This window comes from Antechinus flavipes, chromosome 1 (genome assembly GCF_016432865.1).
Source record: "Antechinus flavipes isolate AdamAnt ecotype Samford, QLD, Australia chromosome 1, AdamAnt_v2, whole genome shotgun sequence".
NCBI lineage: Eukaryota > Metazoa > Chordata > Mammalia > Dasyuromorphia > Dasyuridae > Antechinus > Antechinus flavipes.
In genome coordinates, this window is record NC_067398.1 from 288,922,554 (window position 1) to 288,947,419 (window position 24,866).

A 24,866-nucleotide genomic window follows, 5' to 3' on the forward strand; every position below is an offset into this window, starting at 1 on the left:
GAGGTCAGCTTTTGCAGTCTGACTTCCTTAGTGGCAGGTCCCCACAGAGAAGTAAAGATTTAACAGAGGAGTCCTGGCACAGAGAGAGTTTCTAGCAGAGAAATCCTCTAGCAGAGAAAGTAAAGATCTTATTAGGGAAATAGGAGAGAGAGATAAAGAGGGAGTAATGCTGAAAGAGAATGTCTTCCAGCAGGCAGAGAGTCCCTCGAAAGTAGCTATGCTAAGGGAGTTCCCTTGGCCTGACATGATTTCCTGCTTTGAGATCCTAGACAAGGAGTTGGGATGAAGGAAACTTGTTATATAGGCAGTTCTTGGTGGGCACTGGAAGCAGTTTAAGTTGAAATCAAAATAGAGAAGCTTGGAATTGAATGAGAAGTCCTAGCCTAATTTTCAACTCAATAGAGAGGGATAATCAGTAATGAATATTATCAATGGAGGTGGTGCCAGTCTCTCAGGATAACGGAAGGAAGCTCCTTTCCCTTGGTCTGGTCTTTTAGAGAGGCAAAAATTCAGAGACTTATCTCTTTGAAGGAGTTTCAGGTAGAGTTTCAGGGGATCCCCCCTTCAATTTCAGGGTTCTCGTGTCAATATGAGAGGGAGAGAAAGATGAGAAAGAAATGAGACAGGAAGAATAGGAGAGGAACAAGAGTGGAGGGAGAAAAAGCGAGAGAAAAATAATGAGAGAGGTAAACAGAGAATATGGGCTTTGTCCTGGCTGACATAATAGGCTCTATATATTTGCCAAGATTTCCGAGATAATTTTGCCAGAGGAACCATAATATCCAAAGCTTTCCAACAACACCAAGTAATCATCCCATTGGTGGCAATGGGAGAGGCAGACTATGTTGAGTTCTGGCTGAGATCTATTTAAAGGGAGAAATTGAAAGGAAGAGACTTAGAAAAGAGGTGACATTTACAACAAATAATCCCGACTGCTGTTGCTAGAGCATCCATGCGTGAGAGTTATTGTTATTGGTCTGGGAAGTCCCAGGGAGAAAGAGGGAAGGAGTGTTGTGTGTGTGTAGGGGAGGTGTGGGGGAGTGTGGTGTGGGTGTGTGGGTGTGTGTGTGTATTTGCTTCAAGCCTTGCAGAAGTGAAAATTCGGAGGGTTTTCCGGATTCAGGTTTTCTGGATTCAGGTTTCCGTGCAAGAGGAAGGTGACAGGCAGACCAGGACTAACTTGGTAGCTAGACGCAGCTGGTCCCTCCCCCTGGGTGATTTCAATGAAGGTGAAAATGCGGAAGTTTCCACCCAGAATTGACAAATGAGGCTTACTTCTCCCTCAGCATGCCTGGCTGCCACTTCTGTCTTGCCCATCTCCCCCTTCTACTCAGCCCAGGACCCTAGAAGCAACGCAGTAGAGAAAGCCAGGAATGGCCACGCTGCCCACCGCCGAGCGTAGGGCATTCGCCCTCAAGATCACCAGGTAAGGCGAGCCCCGCAGACTCCCAGACAAACTTTTCTTCTGAGCTGATGGCGGGGGAAAGCATGATAGCTGATCCCCGAGCAACTAAGTCCTAAGGCCGTAGAGCTAAGTCCAAAGACTCAACCAAGTGAGTCAAGAGCAAGGACTGACTTTTGCAAACCTGAATGACTGACCTCACCTGTCATGTGTGTACGCGTGAGGACGTTATGTGCGATTGTGAATGTGTGTGTGTGTGTGTGTGTGTGTGTGTAGTGTATTCATTAAAGGAATCCCCTGCTGGGATTAATTTTAAAGCTGTGTTTTAAATTTCTTTTCCCAGACGATACGAACCTCTTGCTAGCTACTGTTGCTGTGATACATTCCCTCAGCGGCGGCTATAAATCTAAAATTCTTCCTACAAGATCCCGATTCCCTCTAACCTAGTGTCATTCAGTTCCCAGCCTGTCTGTTCTTCCCTCGGCGCTGCCGGTCTGTTCCTTCCTTCCTCTACCCCTGTCCTGCCCTGCCCCCTCCTGGCAGAATCATGCCCAGCTTAATAGAGAAGGCACATCCTTCACCTAGCAGTTTGAGTTTAGTTGGTATTTAGGCAGTGACAGCCGGGCCCTGGATTTATTGTTAAAAAGGCTCTCTGGGTCATGAGGTCTTTAGAAACTTCTGTTTTAGAGATGGGGGGGGGGGGGGGGGAGAAAGGGGAGGAGGAAGAAAAGGAGGAGACAGACAAAGAGATGGAGGGAGAAACATTTCAAGTAAAAGAGGTGGGAGGATTGGGGGTGATTGCATATCCCTTCTGATTTTGCTATTTCAAAAATATAGCTTGATTCTTGCTGCCACTGATGTTTTTAATACCTTCTTCAAGGAAAGCTATGAAGTGGAAAAAGTCATTTTAAAAAATGTACATTTAGTAAACAAAAAGGGTTGGAAAGTATCTAAGGCCATTCTTGTTTAACATTTGTGTATGTAGCCTGAGCAATGAAGTATGGGTGAAATATGATTCCTATCCCTAGGGTATATTTATTTTTTTAACCTATGATTTCATAGATAGAAGGATTTCTGGGCTGGAAACTACATCCAACTCCATGACATGCAACTAGTCTGTAATGTTCTTCTCTAAAATATAATCTCTGGGAGCAGGTTTCTTGGGGGACTTCTAGAAGCAGCCTAAGTTTCAGCTCAGTGTAATTACCCCAAATGCAGCCAGGAGTTAAAGTCCAAATCCTTTATTTTCTCTTTCCAAGTATTGTCTCCTTCCTTGGGCCTAGTTAGCTTTCTTAGAGGCCTATCTCTCTTCTTGGTTCCCAGAGCAATTGTCCCTAATCCTATGCCTCTGCCAGCTTCAGCCTGTCCTCCTCTGAATGTCTTCAGCCAGCATAAAGATGGAAGTTGGAATGAATCTGACTCTGCCTCCAAGAGTGGGCTTGTGCTTTTGTGGGTTTGTGGGAGCTCCTCCTTATATATGCTTATATATATATGGTGCGAATCATGTGGAATTCTAATAAGTACTAAGTACATCTAGAGAACTGTTAAACACCCTGCTAAACAACCATTGTCTCTATCAATTCCACTGACTTAGCACCTTGTAAGAATCATAACTATTTATATACTTTAAAATATATTTTATATAATTATGTATGTGTATGTATGTATGTATGTATATATATGTGTGTAATGTAATATTTTAAATAATTTTATATTCTTAAGGATCTCCTTAAGACATTTGAAACATGATGTGACTTTTCTTATCTGTCAGTGACAGAGGCAGGATCTGGAACTAGGTCTTCCTGATCCTAAAGCCAGTGTGTTTCTGTCTATTCTGTCTATTAAACTACAATTTCCTTGCTACAATACAAATAAAGACCAAATTTAAGTACATTTTCATCCTTGGCACTTACACTGAAATTTTTCTTCCATTGAAAACTGCTGTCTTTTGGGGGGTTGTGTCTCATCTTGCCAGTAATAAATCAAAACATTGATATTTTTCCCCAAATCCAAAACTATTCTTGATAAATTATTATCTTATTCCTTTCTTCCTAGGGTAAAACATGTCCTCTAAATGCCCTTCCAGCTTTAAAACTGATTCTATGCATCTTTAAAATTTAGCTGAGTGCATAAAAGAGTAATTAGAGAGAGAACAAATTCTTCCTCACCTCCATCCTATCCCTCTTTGTACTAAAGACAATACCATTTGGCCAGAAAGACAAGTTTTGTTTTTTTTTCTTTTTTTACTACTGCTTAGAAGAAATGAGTTTGCCTAAAGCTTCAAGAGTTCATAATCAGCTTTGTGGCTAACTTAGTTACTTACTATGAAGGTTTGAACAAGTTATTTCACACATATAGTATTATTTTCCTGAATTTGGAAGGAATTTGATTATTAACATAGACTAAAATGACATTTGAGACTATAATTAATGTCAAATAGGTGCTCAAAGTATAAAGTACATCAATTATATCTTCAATTATATATCTCCTAGGTGTGTGAAATCTTTTCCTTAATAATAGTCTTTGTTAGAGCAAAGAATCACTGTAGGTTAGATGAATTGTAATGGACAATGGATGACACTGCCTTTCATTGTTGTGAATTTTAAAGGCACCAATAGATGGTGGCACTGGAGATTTAAGGGGAATTTAAAGCTTGTATGAGAAGCCAGAGAACTAATCTAATCTTGAGGTCCCAGATTGATAACTGGTATGAAGTCAAAGCTGAGGGCAGTATTAGTAATAAGGCCCTGAAAACAAGGCAGAGTTTTCAGGTAGAAATTGAAGGCCACTAGTGATATCTTGGTACTTCACAAACATGGAGCAGATTGAGGAGATATCAGTAAATCGCTATACTGACAGATTGCATTGCAAACATTTATTAAAATAGAATGTTCAACACTGATCAAATAGCTTCTCCCTCAAATCAAAATATAAGGTTTATCTAATATCCAACAATGATTGATGATCACATATTATGTATCTAATACATATATATGCTAATATATTATTTTAATACTATTAGACTAGTGTCACATTAGTATAATAGTTTAATAACATATAATGTACAACCCTACATATTTTGAATTTAGCTTTCCCTTTTCAGCCTTTTTATGAATGAGATAGAAGAGATTTGAAAGCAATTGTTACTTAAAGGAATGATAAGATCAATTTGCTAATGTTTGTCCAAGCTTGTGTAAGTAGAAAATGTCACAGTCATTCATAGTCATATATTTAGAGCTGAAAGGAATTTAGAATCCAGGGAGTCTAATACTCTCATTTGACAAGATTAGGAAATTGAGGCACAGCAAGGATAAATGACTTCCAAGGTCATATAATTAGTAGTGTCAGAGACATTTGAACCCAGCACTTACTGCATTCAATGCTGTATTCCAAATTTTTGTCCCTTCTTTCTCCCCCTTCCCCAGACAGCAAGTAATCCAATATATGTTAAACATGTGCAATTCTTCTATATATATTAATATCATACTGCCCAAGAAAAATCACATAAAAAATATGAGAAAGAAAAAAGCAAGCAAGCAAACAACAAAAAAGGTGAAAATACTATGTTGTACATTCACTCCCCACAGTCCTCTTTCTGGATGCAGATGGCTCTCTCCATCACAAGTCTATTGGAATTGGCCTGAATCATATAGGTTTACTTTTATGTATTTATTACGTCACTACCGAATAGGATCACAGTGGTTAAACAGCTGGCTTCTGCATTAAAAAGACCTGGATACAAGTCCCATCTTGTATATTCTGCCTGTATAATACTGAAGTCTCTCATTGTTCTAATCCATTCATTAAATTGCTGGGAAACTGCACATTTGCATTAGTAAAAAGAATTTCTTCCTCATTCCAATAAAATCTGTATAATTTACTTTACAAATAAAAGTCATGTTTAGACAGAAATTTATTTAAAATAAAAACTGTTTTAATGGACTTTTAGTGAACAAAGTGAAATCTATATAAATATGTATAAATCACTAGGCTATCGAAAAAAAAAATTTAGCATATAGTCTTGGCTGGTTTTTTTTGTTGTTTTTTGTATTGAAATTAGTACTCTGTTTAAACAAATTAAGGAGATAGTAAGAAGCTGTATAATCCAGTGAACAAAAAGCAATACTTGGAAAATTAAGAAGACCTATATTTGAATACTATCTCTGACATATCCTAGCTGTGTTTCTATAGGTAAGACACATTATCTCTCAGTTCCCACTACAATACCCCATCCTAGACAGCTGTCTGATGCTATATGTTGCAGTTTTTCATGAGTGGAAGGTGTAATGACCGCGTATTTAAAATCAGCCGGAGTCAGGAATTCAAGTTAAGGGAAAAATCTTCAATCTTTACTGAAGTGAAGAGGTGAGGAAGGATTGCAATAGCAATATAAGCAGCTGTGTCAAGATGCCAGCCAGCAGTCTCTCCTTCCACTTCTCTTTCCACTCCCTTGCCTCCACCCACCAAAAACATCATTTCCTATACAACACATCAGGACTTGCACAAAGAGTGGGCAGGGCCATTCTTTCTCCAAGCATATATATTAATAGAGTATGGTCCAATTACTATTTAGCCTCACGTGCTTGGGACCTCAGTGCATCAACTCAAGCCTCAGCCCATTACATCTCCCGCTTTCTTTTGTTTTAGAACACAGGTGGTCATGCCATCCCCCAAGGGGAGGTGATCACACCCTCCCTGACTTCTCAGAAAAGGAGGTGAAAGCACTAAAAAGGAGATAATCACTCCCTCCCTGACATCTCAGGAAGGGAGATGAAAAGCTCCAAAGGGAAGTGGGGGTTGCTAGTGGGTTTCTGGGCTGAAGAGTCTTATTATGCACAAACCCATCAGCATGGGAGGTATTACACAAGCACATAGAGGCTATTAGTGATGACTCTCCCCACAGTCAGTGCAGACTTGATGTAGTGTAACAAACGTGAATTGTACACACAAGTAACAGTATAACAAACAATATAAATCAACATGGTGTTGTAAAAGATTGCCAGAAGTCCTAGAAGGAGAGTATGTAAACAGCAGTCACACATATGCCTTCTTCAGCAGCCAAGAGATAGTCCAAAACCCATCTATTGTCCATTGCTTCATATATCAGGGAATCCAATGATCCCCCCAAGTTTTTGAAGTCCTGCAAAAGTCTTTTTATGTGTTAGGGAATCCAGTGATTCCAGCAGATTTTGAAGTCCTATAACAGTCTTATCATTTCTCAGAAAATCCACTGATTCCTGAGGGCTCTCAAGTCTTATGTCTCAAAGAATCCAATGATTTTTGAGGATTTTCAAGTCCTACAACAATCTTATCATGTCTCAGAGAATCCAATGATTCCTGAGGGTTTTGAAGTCCAACAATTTTCTATGTCCATGAGTCAAACGCCTTAACTGCCACGCTCTTTCAATGGTGAGCACAATCAGCAACAGAACCACCCAATATTTCTTGGGTCTTGTCCTTCGTTTCAAGGGTCTGCTCCGTCTCTCTCTGTCATGGACAAGGCAAATACGGCTCGTTGGCACCCATCTGATTTCTTCTCCTCTTGTAAAAATACAAATAAACCCTCTTCCTCAAGCAGTTAGCCTATCTAATTCCCTTCTATTTACCACTTTCTGGATCTCTTCACATCACCTGGTAATCATCTAAAGATAGTGGAGCTGTTTGCACTGGACACTGCCCTGTTGTGTTAAAAGGCCTGTAACCTCCCCAACTGTAATCCTGATTGCTTTTCTGTTGGTTGATGACATTAGAGTCCTGAATTTCTAAAGACTCTCTGGGTATAACCTCAGTTACTATCATGTCCCATCTATCTTTTGATTGATACCTTGGAGCTGGGCCCTGCCTCTAATTTCTCTGGGTCAATCTACATTCAGAGGCCCAGTGAAAGCCTCAGTTACATTTTGGACATGGGGTTTTGGGTTTTATTCTCTCACCCTGTCTTTTCATTCTATCTCCATATCTACAATGAGTTCTCAAATGTCCAACTTTTCCACACTGAAAGCATCTATGAGTCTCTCTGGAAGTCCCTTGCCAGAAGGGACTCTGTCTTCCCGTGTTTGGATTTGGGAAGTCTGTAAAAGGCATTTGTGCCCACTGTGGCACAGCGTCTCATGAGCTCCTCTAAAGGAGCATCCTTGTGCAGTCCTAGTATAATTCTTCTGCAAACCTCATTAGCATTTTCCCCATTTGTTCTTGTGATAGCTGTCTGCAAACATCCCACAAAGTCAGTGAAGGGTTCATTTGGCCCTTGTGTTATTTTTGTGAAGTCCCCACCCTTGTCATCTTTATTGTGGAAAGAAGCCCACGCTTTGATAGCATTAGCAGCAATTTGCTCATATGCTGCTATGGAATAATTAATCTGTACTGCGACGTCTGCATAAGGACCTACACCTGTTAGTAGGTCACAGGTGATTGCAGCATGAACTCCACTTTGACTATTTTGTTGGGTTTGTATCCTACAGAGCTCACTATATTCAGAAAGCCACAAGTAGTTTTGTCCAGGTTGTAGGCATACCCTTGCTATAGATTTTCAGTCATTAGGGGTTAAGATTTCAAAAGCCAAATTCTGTAATAACATCTTAACATAAGCTGATGTAGCCCCATAAAGAGTGCAAGCCTTTTTCAGGTCTTTGAGGATTTCTATATCAAAAGGAGCGTATTTTCTACTTTCTTGACCTGAAGAGTCAAACTGTTGATTACAGGAAAAATGTGGTGTTGAAATTCCGATACATCTCTCTCTTCTGCTTTGGCCTTAATTAGTCCCTTTTGCAATCTAGTCATAGGAGCGTCTGGATGCTGGGAGGGAGGTGCTGGTGCTGTCACTCCCCCTCCCCCCCCCCCCACTACCCCTTCTCCCTCCATCCCCGAGGGTGGAGTTGATGGAGGAGAGTCAATTATTGCTTCTTAGGTGGGGCTGAAGCTGCCTCAGATTCACCACACCCTTGAGCCTCACGTAAGTCTCCATGTCCTGTGGGGATATGGTCATTAATCTGTTCTTTGTCTTCTTCCTTTATTTCAGGCTTCCCCATTTGGCTATTCCTAGAGTTTTTTCCTTTTCTTTTAGAACTTATACGGTATCTTAAGGCCAACTGTATTATATTGTATAAATAGAATGCCTCCATGGAAATTGAATGAGAACCGTTTTCGTTGTAATATGCGGAGAGCTGTTGCCCAATTAATGTCCAATTATCTGGAGAGATTTGCTCTTCCTCTAAGAACCAAGGGGAGGTGCGTTTTAATGTACCCAGAAGTCTAGCTGTCTGTTCCCAAGTTATAAGTAGCCCTTGATCTTCGAAAAGCTTAAGCAGGCTTTCTATAGCGCCACTCCTGGGTGGGGCGGGGGGTGGGAGGGTTGGGGTGGGGGATGGAGAATCTTTAGTTAGGATCTGTCTCATTTCAGCCAAAAAAGATTACTAGTTTAGTCTATTATACTCACCTAAGTTCCTGGTCACTGGAGACTTCTTCAGTGAAAGTAGTGTCCTTGGTTCCCATGCTTGGGCGCCAAATGTGATGACTACGTATTTAAAATTAGCTGGAGTCAGGAATTCAGGTTAAGGGAAAAATCTTCAATCTTTACTGAAGTAAAGAGGTGAGGAAGGATTGTGATAGCAATATGGGCAAGAAGGATTGTGATAGCAATATAGGCAGCTGCAACAGGAAGTCAGCTAGCAGAGGGGGATCGGAGGTGAAGGGCGGTCACAATAGCAATGAAAGCAGCTGTGTCAAGATGCCAGCCAGCAGTCTCTCCTTCTGCTTCCCTTTCCACTCCCCTGCCTCCACCCACCAAAAACGTCATTTCCTATACAACACAACAGGACTTGCACAAAGAGTGGGTGGGGGCCATTCTTTCTCCAAGCATATATATTAACAGAGTATGGTAATTGGACCATTTATTTAGCCTCACATGCTTGGGACCTCAGTGCCTCAGCTCATTACAGGAAGGTATCTCCACATTAGGATTCCATGAATCTGTTACAAATCCCACACCCCAAGAAAAAAATAACACCTTAAGTGTTAGAACATAGTGAGAATGTTTTTCTTATACAACAATTTCTTGGTTTAAATTTAAACTTAAATTTAAGACAAAAGACAAAAACTGTTGAAACAAGTTCCTTAGTACTTTGACAGGTGTTTTCCCTTGCTCTTTCCTTCACCTGTCAGAAATTAAAGATTACTACAAAATGTAGAGATGGAAGCTGCAAGGTGACTCAGTCATCAAGCCCTGAGTCTGGAGTCAAGAAGACCTGAGTACAAATGTAGCTCCAGATATTAACTATGATTCTGGAGAAGAAAATGGCAAACCACTCCAGCATCTTTGCCAAGAAAGACCCTAATGGGATGACAAAGAGTCAGATATGACTGAAAAGTGAATGTAGCGCTTACCGTGTGTTAGTTACAGCTTTAAGTACCTTACAATTATTATCTTATTTGATTCTTTTTTTCCTCTTTTTTTGGTAGGATGATTGGAGTTAAGTAATTTGCCCGGTGTCACATAGCTAATAAGCTTTAAGTATCTGAGGTAGATTTGAAGTGACTTCAGGGCCAGTGCTCTACCCACTAGGTCATCTAACTTCCCCCATCTAATTTGAGTTGGACAACATCACAGGAAGTAGTTGCTATTATTATCCCCATTTTGCAAACAAGGAATCAGAAGCAGACAAAGATTAAGTGACTTGCCTAGGATCACATAGCTAAATAAGTATGTGAGGTTAATTTAAACTCCCATCTTTCTGACTCCAGACCCTATCCGTAGTGCTATCTAGCTGCCTAGATAGGACACAGTCCCTGCTCTCATGTTCTTTTAGAAGAAACATATTGGATGAGGATTTCTAATATGCTTCATTTGGTAAAGAATGAATACACAAGAGATCTGAGACTTTTATCAATTTGGGGAACTATGGATATATGCCTTAGGAGATAACTTCTTAGGGAATTGTCTGAGACATGTAAGCAAGCCCTATTCTTGATCCTGCCAAGCACTCTGTCCTTGACCCCAGTCAGAATAATCAAATCTTAGCTCTGAAGTTAAATTCTATTTAATATAACCTCCTTATTTTAATATGAGAAAACCGAATCTCACTTAACCAAGCTAAATGACTTGCCCATGATTATACAGTTAGTAAGTCAGATGTAAGTTTTTAGTCCACATCCTTTAGTCCACATCAGGACTTATGTTCTTTTTTTTTTTTTTTTTTTTTTAATAATTATAATAACTGTAGGATTTTTTTTAGCTTTTTATTGACAGAACATATGCCTTGGTAAAATTTTTTACATTATCCCTTGTACTCACTTCTGTTCCAACTTTTCCCTTCCCTTCCTCCACTCCCTCCCCAAGATGGCAAGCAGTCTTATACATGTTTAATATGTTACAGTATATCCTAGATACATTATGTGTGTGCAGAACCAAACAGTTCTCTTGTTGCACAGGGAAAATTGGATTCAGAAGATAAAAATAATCTGGGAAGAAAAACAAAAATGCAAACAGTTTATACTCATTTCCCAGTGTTCCTTCTCTGGGTGTAACTGCTTCTATCCATCATTGATCAATTGGAATTGAGTTAGATCTTCTCTTTGTCAAAGATATCCATTTCCATCAGAATATATCCTCATACAGTATTGTTGTTGAAGTATATAATGATCTGGTTCTGCTCATTTCACTTAGCATCAGTTCATATAAGTCTCTCCAAGCCTCTCTGTATTCATCCTCCTGGTCATTTCTTACAGAACAATAATATTCCATAACATTCATATACCACAATTTACCCAACCGTTCTCTAAAGGGCTACCACAAACATTTTGGCACATACAGGTCCCTTTCCCTTCTTTAGTATCTCTTTGGGATATAAGCCCAGTAGTAGCACTGCTGGATCAAAGGGTATGCACAGTTTGATAACTTTTTGGGCATAATTCCAGATTGCTCTCCAGAGTGGTTGGATTTATTCACAACTCCACCAACAATGCATCAGTAGGACTTATGTTCTTTATATTGTACTTGACTACTTATGTTTTGTCCTGATAACAAAAAAAAATATTGAATTTCTGGTATCTTAAATTTGCTGCTAGAAAAGTCTTTAGAGGTTATCTAAGGCATACTGTTTAATTTTGCAGATAAGAAAACTGAGAAATTATCCAAGGTCTAGATGGCAGTGTCAGAATTTATACCCAAATCCTCCAAGTTCAATTATAACATGTTTTCTTCTCCACACCTTGAGATGAAAAATATAGTAGAGTTTAGAGAAATACATTATTCATGATGCATAATTTTCCTCCCATAAGGAGGAGGAAAAAGCGGATTTTCCAAAATTGGAGGAATTTTTTGCTTTGCTTCTTATAAATAGAGTGGTTTCCCACAAACATATTCTTAGAATAGTCTAGCTCAGTAGGATGATAAGCCTTATCAGGAGCTAGGAGGGACACAGGCCATGTATATTTATGGTTGTTTTTCATGGTAAATTTTAGTGGAGGAAGTGACTCCTAAACTGTAACTCAAAACAGAAGGATTGCAAAAGACAGAGATAAAAAATGGAATATTTTACATTTGTAACACAACTGCACAAATGGACAGATAAGGATAAAAATCAGAAAACAATTACTGGGCTGGAAAATGAAATGCATGGGTGCATGAAGAGAACTAGTGTGAAATAAAAAGGAACCAAATGATAGATAAGTAACAGACTAAGGAGTTCATATTTTAGAAAATAGGGAACCACTAAATGTTTTTGAACAAGAGAATGATATGATGAGATTATGTTAGTAACTGTGTGAAGGGTGGATTGGAAATAGGATAAGATTATAAGGGAAGAGATGAATTAAGAGATCTTTACAATAATTTAGATAGGAGGTAATGAGAATCTTAGCTAGGTGGTAGAGATGACAGTGTAAAGAAGGGAAAAGATGGTAAGAATACAGGCAGAGTAGAATTCAATAGGATCTAATTGGATGTGGGACATGAAGAGGAAAGTTTAAAAAATAACTGAGGTTTTGAGCTTTGAGTAAATAGAAAGAACAATCAACATAAATAAGGAAGTTGGGGAGAAGGGTAAATTTTGTTGAGAAAATGAGATCACTTTTAGATATGTTGAGTCTGAATTGTAAACTGGAGATCTCAATGAGGATCTGAGAACATGTCTCAAGTCTGGTAGGTCAAAATATACCAGTCCATTTAGAGCAAACATGGAATACAGGAATAAGCTATCCCCTTTGGGGAAAAGAGAGGGAAGAATCTAAATTGGAATCCAAGCAAGTGTAAATGAGAATCCAAATTGAGTTAGTATCAATTTCTTTTAAATTTTGTTTTGTTTTTTAAAGAGGTGATCAATCAGTTAACAAATATGTAAGTGCTTAATAAATATAGACCCTATGTTAATTGCTAGGAATTCTTCTTAATGAGAAAAAAGTCGATGCTCTCAAGGAGTTCATATTTTAATGGCCAATTAATGTTACCTGCTGTACAAAGGCCAAAATAGAACATGACTGAGAAAAATTCTTTGGCAATTATTATGTCAGTGGTGGCCCTCAAGAGGGAAAACTTTTAGAATAGTGCTGAAGACCAAAGAAAAGAAATTGAGTCAACCAGTAGAAACTACTCATTTAAGAAATTTACTAGTAGGACTTCCGGTTAAGATGGCAGAGAGGAGGCTCACAGCTGCATAAGCTCCGCGCTTTCTCTCACTATCCACTTCATTACAAGCCTCTGAATCAATGCTTGACTGAAAAAAACCCACATATAGTTACCAAGAGAAACCATCCTTGAGATTCGCCAAGAAAGGTCTGTCTTTACTGGAGGGCTGGGACGTTTTAGATCGGGCGCAGGCGGCGGGCAGTGGCAGTGAGAACACGGGAGCAGACTGGAGAGGGGGTGGGGAGTGATCGCAGCCGTCTCTGCGGAGAGAGCTTCGCTACAGGTTTGGATACTTTGCTCCGGCAGCAAGTCAGCAGCCCAGCAGAGAAGCTAAAAACACCGGGGCTGAAGAATACAACCCCAAACAGCTGGAGTCTCTCGGGACCTGGCCGCCCCCCCCTCCCCCCCCCCCCCCCCCACACACACACACAGTGACTCAGCACGCTCTGGGATCTCAGCGCGCAGGCGCACACAGTCGGGCTAGTGCCTCACTGCTGCCCCCTGCAGTCTGGAGAGGAAGCTCGGTAACATACCCAGCCCCTCCCCCAAAGAAAGACTCCAGTTTTTTTCTGTTTTTCTTTGCTAGTTTGTCTCTGATTATTAGACAGAATGAGCAAGAAGCTGAAGAGGACTTTAACCCTTGACAGCTTCTATACAGATAGAGAGCAGACTCTAAATCCTGAGGAGACTAAAAACAGACAGTCTCCAGGTGAATCCCCAAAGGAGGAGATCATCTGTTCCTCAGCACAGATGAACCTCATAGAAGTAATTTAAAAGGCTCTCACAAGGGAGCTAGAAGAAAAATGGGAAAAGGAGAGGGAGGCTTGGCAAAAGAGCCTGGAGAAGTCAGTTAAAGAGAGAGTGGATAAAGAAGTAAAATCCTTGAAAAATAGGATTGGTGAACTGGAAACAGAAAATAGCTCTCTAAAAAACAAAATTGGTGAAATGGGAAAAAATTCCACAGAACAAAAGAATTCAATTGGACAATTAGAAAAAGATCTTAAAAAAGTGAGTGAAGAAAACACTTCACTGAAAATCAGAATTGAACAAGTGGAATTGAATGACTCGAGGAGACAAGAAGAATCAGTCAAGCAAATCCAAAAAAATCAAACAATGGAAAAGGATGTGAAATACCTTCTGGGGAAGACAACAGACCTGGAAAACAGATCCAGGAGAGACAATCTGAGAATCATTGGACTCCCAGAAAAGTATGATGAAAAAAAGAGCCTGGACACTATTTTCCAGGAAATTATCAAAGAGAACTGCCCAGAAGTCATAGGAACAGAGGAAAAAATAAACATTGAAAGGATTCATCGATCACCCACTGAAAGGGATCCTAAAATCAAAACACCAAGGAATATAGTGGCCAAATGCCAGAACCCTCAGATGAAGGAAAAAATATTGCAAGCGGCTAGAAAAACCCAATTCAAGTATCAAGGAGCCACAATAAGGATCACCCAGGATCTGGCAGCATCCACATTAAAAGATCGAAGGGCCTGGAATATGATATTCCGAAAGGCTAAGGAACTTGGTGTGCAACCAAAAATAACTTACCCAGCAAGAATGAGCATCTTTTTCCAGGGAAGAAGATGGACATTCAACGAAGTAAGCGAATTTCATCTATTTCTGATGAAGTTTGATCTACAAATATAGAACTCAAGAGAAATCTAAAAAGGTAAAGATTAATCTTGGGAACTATATTTTGACTATATAGATGTATAAAGAATACATGTATACCTTGTTCTAGAAATTGATGTGGAAAGGACATTGTACCAGAAAAAGGGTAAAGTGGGGATAGTACATCTCATGAAGAGGCATAGGAAACCCATTATATCTGAGAGAAAGAAGGGAGGGGGATGAATATAGTAGGTATCTTACTGCCTTCAGAATTGGCTTTAAGTGAAAAATCTTAAGACATATTCAATCTATGGTGAAACTTCTCCCACCTCATTGAAAAGTGAGAAGGGAAAAGTGAAAAGGGAAGGAATAAGCTAAGCAGAAGGGAATACAGGAACTGGGAGGGAAAGGGGTAAGATAGGGGGAGGAACTCTAAAGCGGGGGGAGGGATACTAAAAAGGGAAGGCTGTGAGAAGCAAGTGGTGCTCACAAGCTTAATACTGGGAAGGGGGGGAAAGGGGAAAGAAGGGAGAAAAGCATAATCCGGGGTTAACAAGATGGCAAGCAATACAGCATTGGTCATTCTAACCATAAATGTGAACGGGGTAAACTCCCCCATAAAGAGGAAGCGGTTAGCAGAATGGATTAAAAGCCAGAATCCTACAATATGTTGTTTACAGGAAACACACCTGAAGTGGGGAGATACATGCAGGTTAAAGGTAAAAGGTTGGAGCAAAATCTACTATGCTTCAGGTGAAGTCAAAAAAGCAGGGGTAGCCATCCTGATCTCAGATCAAGCTAAAGCAAAAATTGATCTAATTAAAAGAGATAAGGAAGGGCACTATATCTTGCTAAAGGGCAGCATGGATAATGAAGCACTATCTATATTAAACATATATGTACCAAGTGGGGTAGCATCTAAATTCTTAAAAGAGAAACTAAGAGAGCTGCAAGAAGAAATAGACAGTAAAACTATAATAGTGGGAGATCTTAACCTTGCACTCTCAAAATTAGATAAATCAAACCACAAAATAAATAAGAAAGAAGTCAAAGAGGTAAATAGAATACTAGAAAAGTTAGATATGATAGATCTCTGGAGAAAATGTAATGGAGACAGAAAGGAATACACTTTCTTTTCAGCAGTTCATGGAACCTATACAAAAATTGACCCTATATTAGGACATAAAAACCTCAAACTCAAATGCAGTAAGGCAGAAATAGTAAATGCATCCTTTTCAGACCACGATGCAATGAAAATTACATTCAACAAAAAACCAGGAGGAAGTAGACCAAAAAATAATTGGAAACTAAATAATCTCATGCTAAAGAATGATTGGGTAAAACAGCAAATCATAGACATAATTAATAATTTCACACAAGAAAACGATAATAATGAGACATCATACCAAAATGTATGGGATGCAGCCAAAGCGGTAATAAGGGGAAATTTCATATCTCTAGAGGCCTATTTGTATAAAATAGAGAAAGAGAAGATCAATGAATTGGGTTTGCAACTAAAAATGCTAGAAAAGGAACAAATTAAAAACCCCCAGTCAAACACTAAACTTGAAATTCTAAAAATAAAAGGAGAGATCAATAAAATTGAAAGTAAAAAAACTATTGAAATGATTAATAAAACTAAGAGTTGGTTCTATGAAAAAACCAACAAAATAGACAAACCCTTAGTAAATCCGATTAAAAAAAGGAAAGAGGAAAATCAAATTGTTAGTCTTAAAAATGAAAAGGGAGAACTCACCAGTAACGAAGAGGAAATTAGAATAATAATTAGGAGTTACTTTGCTCAACTTTATGCCAATAAATTCGACAACTTAAATGAAATAGAAAAATACCTCCAAAAATATAGCTTGCCCAAACTAACAGAGGAAGAAATAAATATCCTAAACAGTCCCATCTCAGAAAAAGAAATAGAACAAACTATCAATCAACTCCCTAAGAAAAAATCCCCAGGACCAGATGGATTTACATGTGAATTCTACCAAACATTTAAAGAACAATTAACTCCAATGCTAAATAAACTATTTGAAAAAATAGGGATTGAAGGAGTCCTACCAAACTCCTTTTATGACACAGACATGGTACTGATACCTAAACCAGGTAGGCTGAAAACAGAGAAAGAAAATTATAGACCAATCTCCCTAATGAATATTGATGCTAAAATCTTAAATAAAATATTAGCAAAAAGATTACAGAAAATCATCCCCAGGATAATACACTATGACCAAGTAGGATTTATACCAGGAATGCAGGCTGGTTCAATATTAGGAAAACTATTAGCATAATTGACTATATCAATAACCAAACAAACAAAAACCATATGATCATCTCAATAGATGCAGAAAAAGCATTTGATAAAATCCAACATCCATTCCTAATAAAAACACTTGAGAGCATAGGAATAAATGGACTTTTCCTTAAAATAGTCAGGAGCATATATTTAAAACCATCAGTAAGCATCATATGCAATGGAGAAAAACTGGAACCTTTCCCAGTAAGATCTGGAGTGAAGCAAGGTTGCCCTCTATCACCATTATTATTTAATATCGTATTAGAAACACTAGCCTCGGCAATAAGAGTCGAGAAAGATATTAAAGGAATTAGAGTAGGCAATGAAGAAACCAAACTATCACTTTTTGCAGATGATATGATGGTATACCTAGAGAACCCCAGAGATTCTACTAAAAATCTATTAGAAATAATTCATAATTTTAGCAAAGTAGCTGGCTACAAAATAAATCCCCATAAATCCTCAGCATTTTTATACATCTCCAACAAAACCCAACAGCAAGAGATACAAAGAGAAATTCCATTCAGAATAACTGTTGATACCATAAAATATTTGGGAATCTATCTACCAAAGGAAAGTCAGGAATTATATGAGCAAAATTATAAAAAAGTCTCCACACAAATAAAGTCAGACTTAAATAATTGGAAAAATATTAAGTGCTCTTGGATCGGCCGAGCGAACATAATAAAGATGACAATACTCCCTAAACTAATCTATTTATTTAGTGCTATACCAATCAGACTTCCAAGAAAATATTTTAATGATCTAGAAAAAATAACAACAAAATTCATATGGAACAATAAAAAGTCGAGAATCTCAAGGGAATTAATGAAAAAAAAAATCAAATGAAGGTGGCCTAGCTGTACCTGATCTAAAATTATATTATAAAGCAGCAGTCACCAAAACCATTTGGTATTGGCTAAGAAATAGATTAGTGGATCAGTGGAAAAGGTTAGGTTCACAAGACAGAATAGTCAACTATAACAATCTAGTGTTTGACAAACCCAAAGCCCCTAACTTCTGGGAAAAGAATTCATTATTTGATAAAAACTGCTGAGATAATTGGAAATTAGTATGGCAGAAATTAGGCATGGACCCACACCTAACACCATATACCAAGATAAGATCAAAATGGGTCCATGACCTAGGCATAAAGAACGAGATTATAAATAAATTAGAGGAACATAGAATAGTTTATCTCTCAGACTTGTGGAGGAGAAAGAAATTTGTGACCAAAGATGAACTAGAGACCATTACTGATCACAAAATAGAAAATTTTGATTACATCAAATTAAAAAGCCTTTGTACAAACAAAACTAATGCAAACAAGATTAGAAGGGAAGCAACAAACTGGGAAAACATCTTCACAGTTAAAGGTTCTGATAAAGGCCTCATTTCTAAAATATATAGAGAACTGACTCAAATTTATAAGAAATCAAGCCATTCTCCAATTGATAAATGGTCAAAGGATATGAACAGACAATTTTCAGAGGATGAAATTGAAACTATTACCACTCATATGAAAGAGTGTTCCAAATCATTATTGATCAGAGAAATGCAAATTAAGACAACTCTGAGATACCACTACACACCTGTCAGATTGGCTAAGATGACAGGAAAAAATAATGATGAATGTTGGAGGGGATGTGGGAAAACTGGGACACTAATGCATTGTTGGTGGAATTGTGAACGAATCCAACCATTCTGGAGAGCAATCTGGAATTATGCCCAAAAAATTATCAAATTGTGCATACCCTTTGATCCAGCAGTGTTTCTATTGGGCTTATATCCCAAAGAAATACTAAAGAAGGGAAAGGGACCTGTATGTGCCAAAATGTTTGTAGCAGCCCTATTTGTAGTGGCTAGAAACTGGAAAATGAATGGATGCCCATCAATTGGAGAATGGCTGGGTAAATTGTGGTATATTTTTATTATGGAATATTATTGTTCTGTAAGAAATGACCAGCAGGATGAATACAGAGAGGACTGGCGAGACTTACATGAACTGATGCTAAGTGAAATGAGCAGAACCAGGAGATCATTATACACTTCGACAACGATATTGTATGAGGACATATTTTGATGGAAGTGGATTTCTTTGACAAAGAGACCTAACTAAGTTTCAATTGATAAATGACGGACATAAGCAGCTACACCCAAAGAACGAACACTGGGAAACAAATGTGAACTATCTGCATTTTAGTTTTTCTTCCCGGGTTATCTATACCTTCTGAATCCAATTCTCCCTATGCAACAAGAGAACTGTTCGGTTCTGCAAACATATATTGTATCTAGGATATACTGCAACATATCCAACATATAAAGGACTGCTTGCCATCTAGGGGAGGGGGTGGAGGGAGGGAGGGGGAAAAAAAATCGGAAAAGAAACGAGTGCAAGGAATAATGTTGTCATTATAAAGTAATCATTAAATAAATAAAAAAAAGAAAGAAATTTACTAGTAAAGAAATATAGAATGATTATATTAAAAGGTAAAAGGAATTATAGAATTATAATTCTAGAGCTGGAAAGGATTGTAGAGGCCAACCAACTAGTTCAACTGTTTTATTTGACAAATGGAGAATCTGAAACCAAGGTCATATATAGAAATAACAGAAGTGGCATTTGTATTGATGTCCTGTGATGATATAGTCAAATAGCTCATTTGACTATATCATTATCTGAGAATGTTTGTAGGCAAAGGGGAAGTATCTGTTAGAAAGGGAACACTAAAGAAGAGAGAGAAAGGGAGTGATTGATGAAACAATGGCTAACCAGACAGCAGGACATAGGATCAAAGACACAAACAGAGGAGATAATTTTGACAAGGATAGCTATATAAAGCTTATGTAAACTTATGTAAAGAAGATTGAGGGGCTAAGTAACTTGCTAAGAGGCACATGGAGCTGGGGGTCTGAGAAAGGGAAAAGTTTGGAACCAGTAAAACTTAAAACAATCTTATGTGAAATTAGATAGAGATTTTTTTTTTTTAAAGTACAGTTTGATGGTGGCGACCCTGTTGAGTTTAGATGATGTGAATTTTATGTGCTGAAAACTTCCCATCTCTCATGGAATTCTACCTCTTGTTTCTCTGAATTCTTTGAAATTTGTAATCCCCAAATTTAAGGTGTGAGTCAGACTATCCCCTTCTTTATCACAAATTTTAAGATCTAGTTATCACTTCCTTTTAAAGTTTCTATCACTTCTATTTCAATAACTAGTTCTTCCTTCTTGGTCAGAATCATGTCCAGAATAGCAGTTTTTCTTATTGCTTCCTCCCCCTTTGGAAAAATTAAATTAACATAGAGGACGGTGAAGAGTTGAGTAATTAAAGCAGAAGTCCATAGATTTGTTTTTTCCTATCTCAGCATCTTAATGTGTTTTTCTTTTTTCTTTTTTTAATAACTTTTTATTGACAGAACCCATGCCAGGATAATTTTTTACAACATTATCCCCTGCACTCACTTCTGTTCCGACTTTTCCCTTCCCTCCCTCCACTCCCTCTCCCAGATGGCAAGCAGTCCTATACATATTAAATATGTCACAGTATATCCTAGATACACTATATGTGTGCAGAACCTAACAGTTCTCTTGTTGCACAGGGAGAATTGGATTCAGAAGGTAGAAATAATTCGGGAAGAAAAACAAAAATGCAAACAGTTTACATTCATTTTCCAGTGTTCTTTCTTTGGGTGTAGCTGCTTCTGTCCATCATTGATCAATTGAAACTGAGTTAGATCTCTTTGTCAAAGAAATCCACTTCCATCAGAATACATCCTCATACAGTATCATTGTTGAAGTATATAATGATCTCCTGGTTCTGCTCATTTCACTTAGCATCAGTTCATGTAAATCTCTCCAAGTCTCTCTGTATTCCTCCTGCTGGTCATTTCTTACAGAACAATAATATTCCATAACATTAATATACCAGAATTTACCCAACCATTCTCCAATTGATGGGCATCCATTCATTTTACAATTTCTAGCCACTACAAACAGGGCTGCCACAAACATTTTGGCACATACAGGTCCCTTTCCCAGAAGTCCATAGATTTGTAACCTTCCACTGTTACTATTTCATGCCTCCATGATAGGTCTATGGTCTGTTTCTAAAATTCTTCATCAAATTCCTTTTTTTTGTCCAGTTGATTTGTAGCATGCTCTTATTGCACATGTCCATGCTGAGGAAACCACTGATCTTTCAGAGTATCAAGGACATTTGCTTTTTTAGGGAAAAAAAAAATTAGCCAAGATGGTCTAGCACATTTAATAAGAAGAGCCAGAGGATTTAGAATATTTAAACCCAAGTAATCAGACTGTGAGTGACATATAACCCACCTTCTTTTGGTGGAACTCTAGAGCAAGGATAAAAGAGAAAGTGGGCTGGTTGAGTAGTGAGAGGAAGAGATAACATGTGGGTAGTCAAAAAATTCTACTGGGAATTTCTTGATGTCAGAAGAAAGTGAGAAAAACCTTCAGCATGTTGGGTGGACTTCACATGGCAAATTATTGCAAGGTCATGGATCAAGTCCCTTAAGATAGTAGGCAGAGACAGGTTTTAATTAGCATCTTTGGAGGGAGATCCTAAATTGATAAGTTCATAGATTTATATAAAATTTTGAGTTGATTGGCCAGAAACTTGTGGTTTTTTGGTCTTTCTTTGTATTCTCTCATTTGCCAAAGTGCTTGGCACACAGTTACACACTTAATAAATTCTAGTTGACTGACTGGTGTTTTGCTTTATTTGACCAATCTAAAGTAACTTAGGATAAGAGCAGTTTGGAAATAGTACTAAATATGTGATAGAGAAATTGAGTTTGAGCCCAAGACCACTTTTTTTTTTTTAAATCACTATTTATGTATCTAGAGGCAACTATTTTACTCTCTTGGGATTTTGTTTTCATCATTTGTAAAATGAGAGGGTGGGATGATGAGATGAGCTCTTTGACCCTTACAACTCTGAACCCATGTCTTTCTGATTCTAAGTCTAGTGCTGTATCTACTAGGCTACACTGCCTCTCAAGTAACTCCCACATGTGAGTACAAAGGCAGTAACTCTATTAGACTCAGGTTTCTTGATTCCAAGTCCAACACCCTATCTACTATATCACATTACCTCTGAAGATGAAAATCTGGCCTTTTGGTGTTTAAGCAAAAATTAATAAATCAGGAGAGGGCAGCTCTTCAGTATTACTCAGGAAAATAATTTCTTTTCCCTTTTTCCCACACTAAATTGAAACCATCCCAAATGTAGTTGCTCACTACCATATTTCACCAGGTGCTCGGCCAGTCGTGCTTTAGGAATCCCCCTAGAGCACAGAAACAGCTAAGCAGCCTTTACAAATGACCACTGCTGCCTTTTGGCTCCTTTCTCAGAACAGCACTGAAAAGTATTCTGATGAAAAAAAACACTGCATAGATGTTAGTGCCAAAAAGGGAGAAAGAAAGGTATCCTCTAGGCTACCAGCTACAAAGCCTCAATTCTCTTTTAAAGCCATGACTCATGAGATTATAGAGTTGAAAGAGTCTATTATTTCCATATTCCCTTCTCAACACCTGGGAAGGAAAACATATAAGAGGTTTAACTATTGTTAGACTTAGCCTAATGACTCTAAGTACTGGGCCCACAGGGACAGCATCTAATCCTAGAAGTTAACCCCACAAATATCATTCTCTTTTTGATAGAGAGACTATTATTTCCTCATCCAAAGTTTACTCTAAGAAATGGCCAACATAGCTTATGTTTATAAGACACCAGAGTTTCCAGATTCTATGCAAGCACTCAAGATAATACAAGTATCAGGTACAGACCGACCTTTATTTTACCCTACAATAAATGAAAAAATACAAAGTATCCACAATAGCCTATAAATAATCAATATAATTTTTCTTCTCTAGTTTGGTCACACTTTTTCAGATTCAGTATCAACTCATGGTTTTTTATTTTCCTCATAATGGAGTTGAACTTGGGGCCACTGAAGACAATAACCCATCATTTTGGTGAGTCCCTCTTCAATCCCACAAAAACCTCCTAGTAGCTTTTATTCCTCTGAAAGGTAAATTTTATATATATAGCCACCTTCCCAAAGCACCTATACTGTCTGAATATTTCATTGTAATAGTGGAGTAAAAAATATCCAAGTTGCTTGCTCTTCTACTTTGTGATTTTCATCCCTTCCTGGTGATCAATTTAGTATTAGGGAGCAACATATATAATTCCTTTCTGTTTCTAAGAGTCATGTTTCTCTAAAGTCCCTTTCTTTCCAGAGAAAGTATATAACTAAATCCTTAACCTGGAACTATCCACAAGGCAATGCTCAAGGCTACTATTGTCCATTAAATTCTCTGCTTCCTCTGTTTAGGAAGCCAGGGTTCAGGAAGAGATTGCTTATTGGATCTCTTTCAGATGACATGAGCAATCATATATGTACCTTTGCTATGAGGTAGCTGTTAATGCTTTTGAAAAGGGCTTGGCAATGAAAGACAGAGAGAAATAATAGGATAAGTAGGAAGGAAATAAAATTCCTGGTGTAGTAGATGCAACACTTGATATAAAGAATAATGTGCTACCAGCAAGAAAAACCTTGCATATTAAACTTTGGGGGCATTCAAGCCATAAGCAAATATTAGAGTTCAAGCATAATTTGATCCAAATTTAGATAAGAATAGTACAAATTTTCAGGCACTTTGATTTAAAGTTTAAATTTTTTTTGTATTATTCCCAATAGTTATTTTAAAATTCCCTTTATTTTATTCCCAAGAAATCTGAAATTCTTTTTACAAGTTTTTAGACTTTTTACAAGTCTTTACATGGTAATTCATCTAAGTCCATTTTCATATTTTCGAAATGCATATAACAAGTATGATGAAGAACATATAAGAAATTAAATATATTAAAAATATATTTCTTCTGATGCTTAAATGAATATTCTCAGAGAGACTTGTGATTATTTTTGGTATTTCTGCAGCATTTTCACAATGTCTTTCTCAAAGTAGGAGCTCAATACATATTTCTTGAATGACTAAATTAATATGAATGGGGAACATTCAGCATAATATGACAATTACCGATAGCATAACCTTGCATAAACTAAAAGACTAAAAAAAACTAAAAGACTATTATCCCTCATCATAAAAGTCCATATTAATTAAGTACTATGCCAAAAACTTTTAAATTCTTCCATTTCTTTTCAAATTAAGTTTCTTTTGGATCATAGCATCATAAATTTAATGTCTTAAGCAATTTTAGAAGCTATTGGCATCTTATTTTTACATTCTCTACATTTCCCAATATTTTCCTCTTTCTTCACTTCTTTATAACAGTGAACAAAAAGGAGGGGAAAACTAACCAAAGAAGTTTGATATGTGCAATATTCCACATCCATAATCCCTTATCTCTTCAGAGAGAAGTCCTGAATATATCCCTTTTTTTTGGCATTAAGTTTCATTATAATTTCACAGTATCAGTTTTAACCAGTTTTTTCTTTTAGCTTCACTCCCCCTCATATAATCACTACTTGAAGTTGATCCTTTAATTAATTTTTTTTTTTTAGACCTGTACTGTGATTTCATTAGTGTGTATGCACTCTCAGTATGAAAATTGCCTCCAGTGGTACATCATTGGATAATCAATGGATAAATGTATGAGAGACACTGAGAAATTAAGGGATTCACTAATAATTATATTCATATGTGTCAGAGTTAGGAATGGAACCAAGAGATTACAAGATGTCAAACTCTTTTTTCACTATGCCATTCTATCTCCTATATATGTTAATAATTAGGAAAAAACAATATATATTATATATTATTTTTATTTATTCTTTAGAATGATTAAATGTCATATTGCCTAACAATGAAGAACTGTTCTTAATAACTACCATGATGTATAATAACCAGCATGGTATACTGGAAGGAGCAATGG

At 37.6% G+C, this 24,866-nt stretch overlaps 1 protein-coding gene across 1 annotated transcript in view; it reads left to right on the forward strand.

The window, feature by feature from the left end:
* Positions 1–1,247: 1,247 nt before the first annotated feature.
* The window catches only part of DOCK8 (dedicator of cytokinesis 8), a 312,124-nt gene continuing 288,505 nt past the window's right edge, over positions 1,248–24,866 (forward strand). Inside the window, exon 1 of the mRNA XM_051962333.1 lies at positions 1,248–1,426. Coding sequence (XP_051818293.1) covers positions 1,374–1,426 — 53 coding nt within the window. The 5' untranslated portion in view covers positions 1,248–1,373. The remainder of the gene's footprint in view (positions 1,427–24,866) is intronic.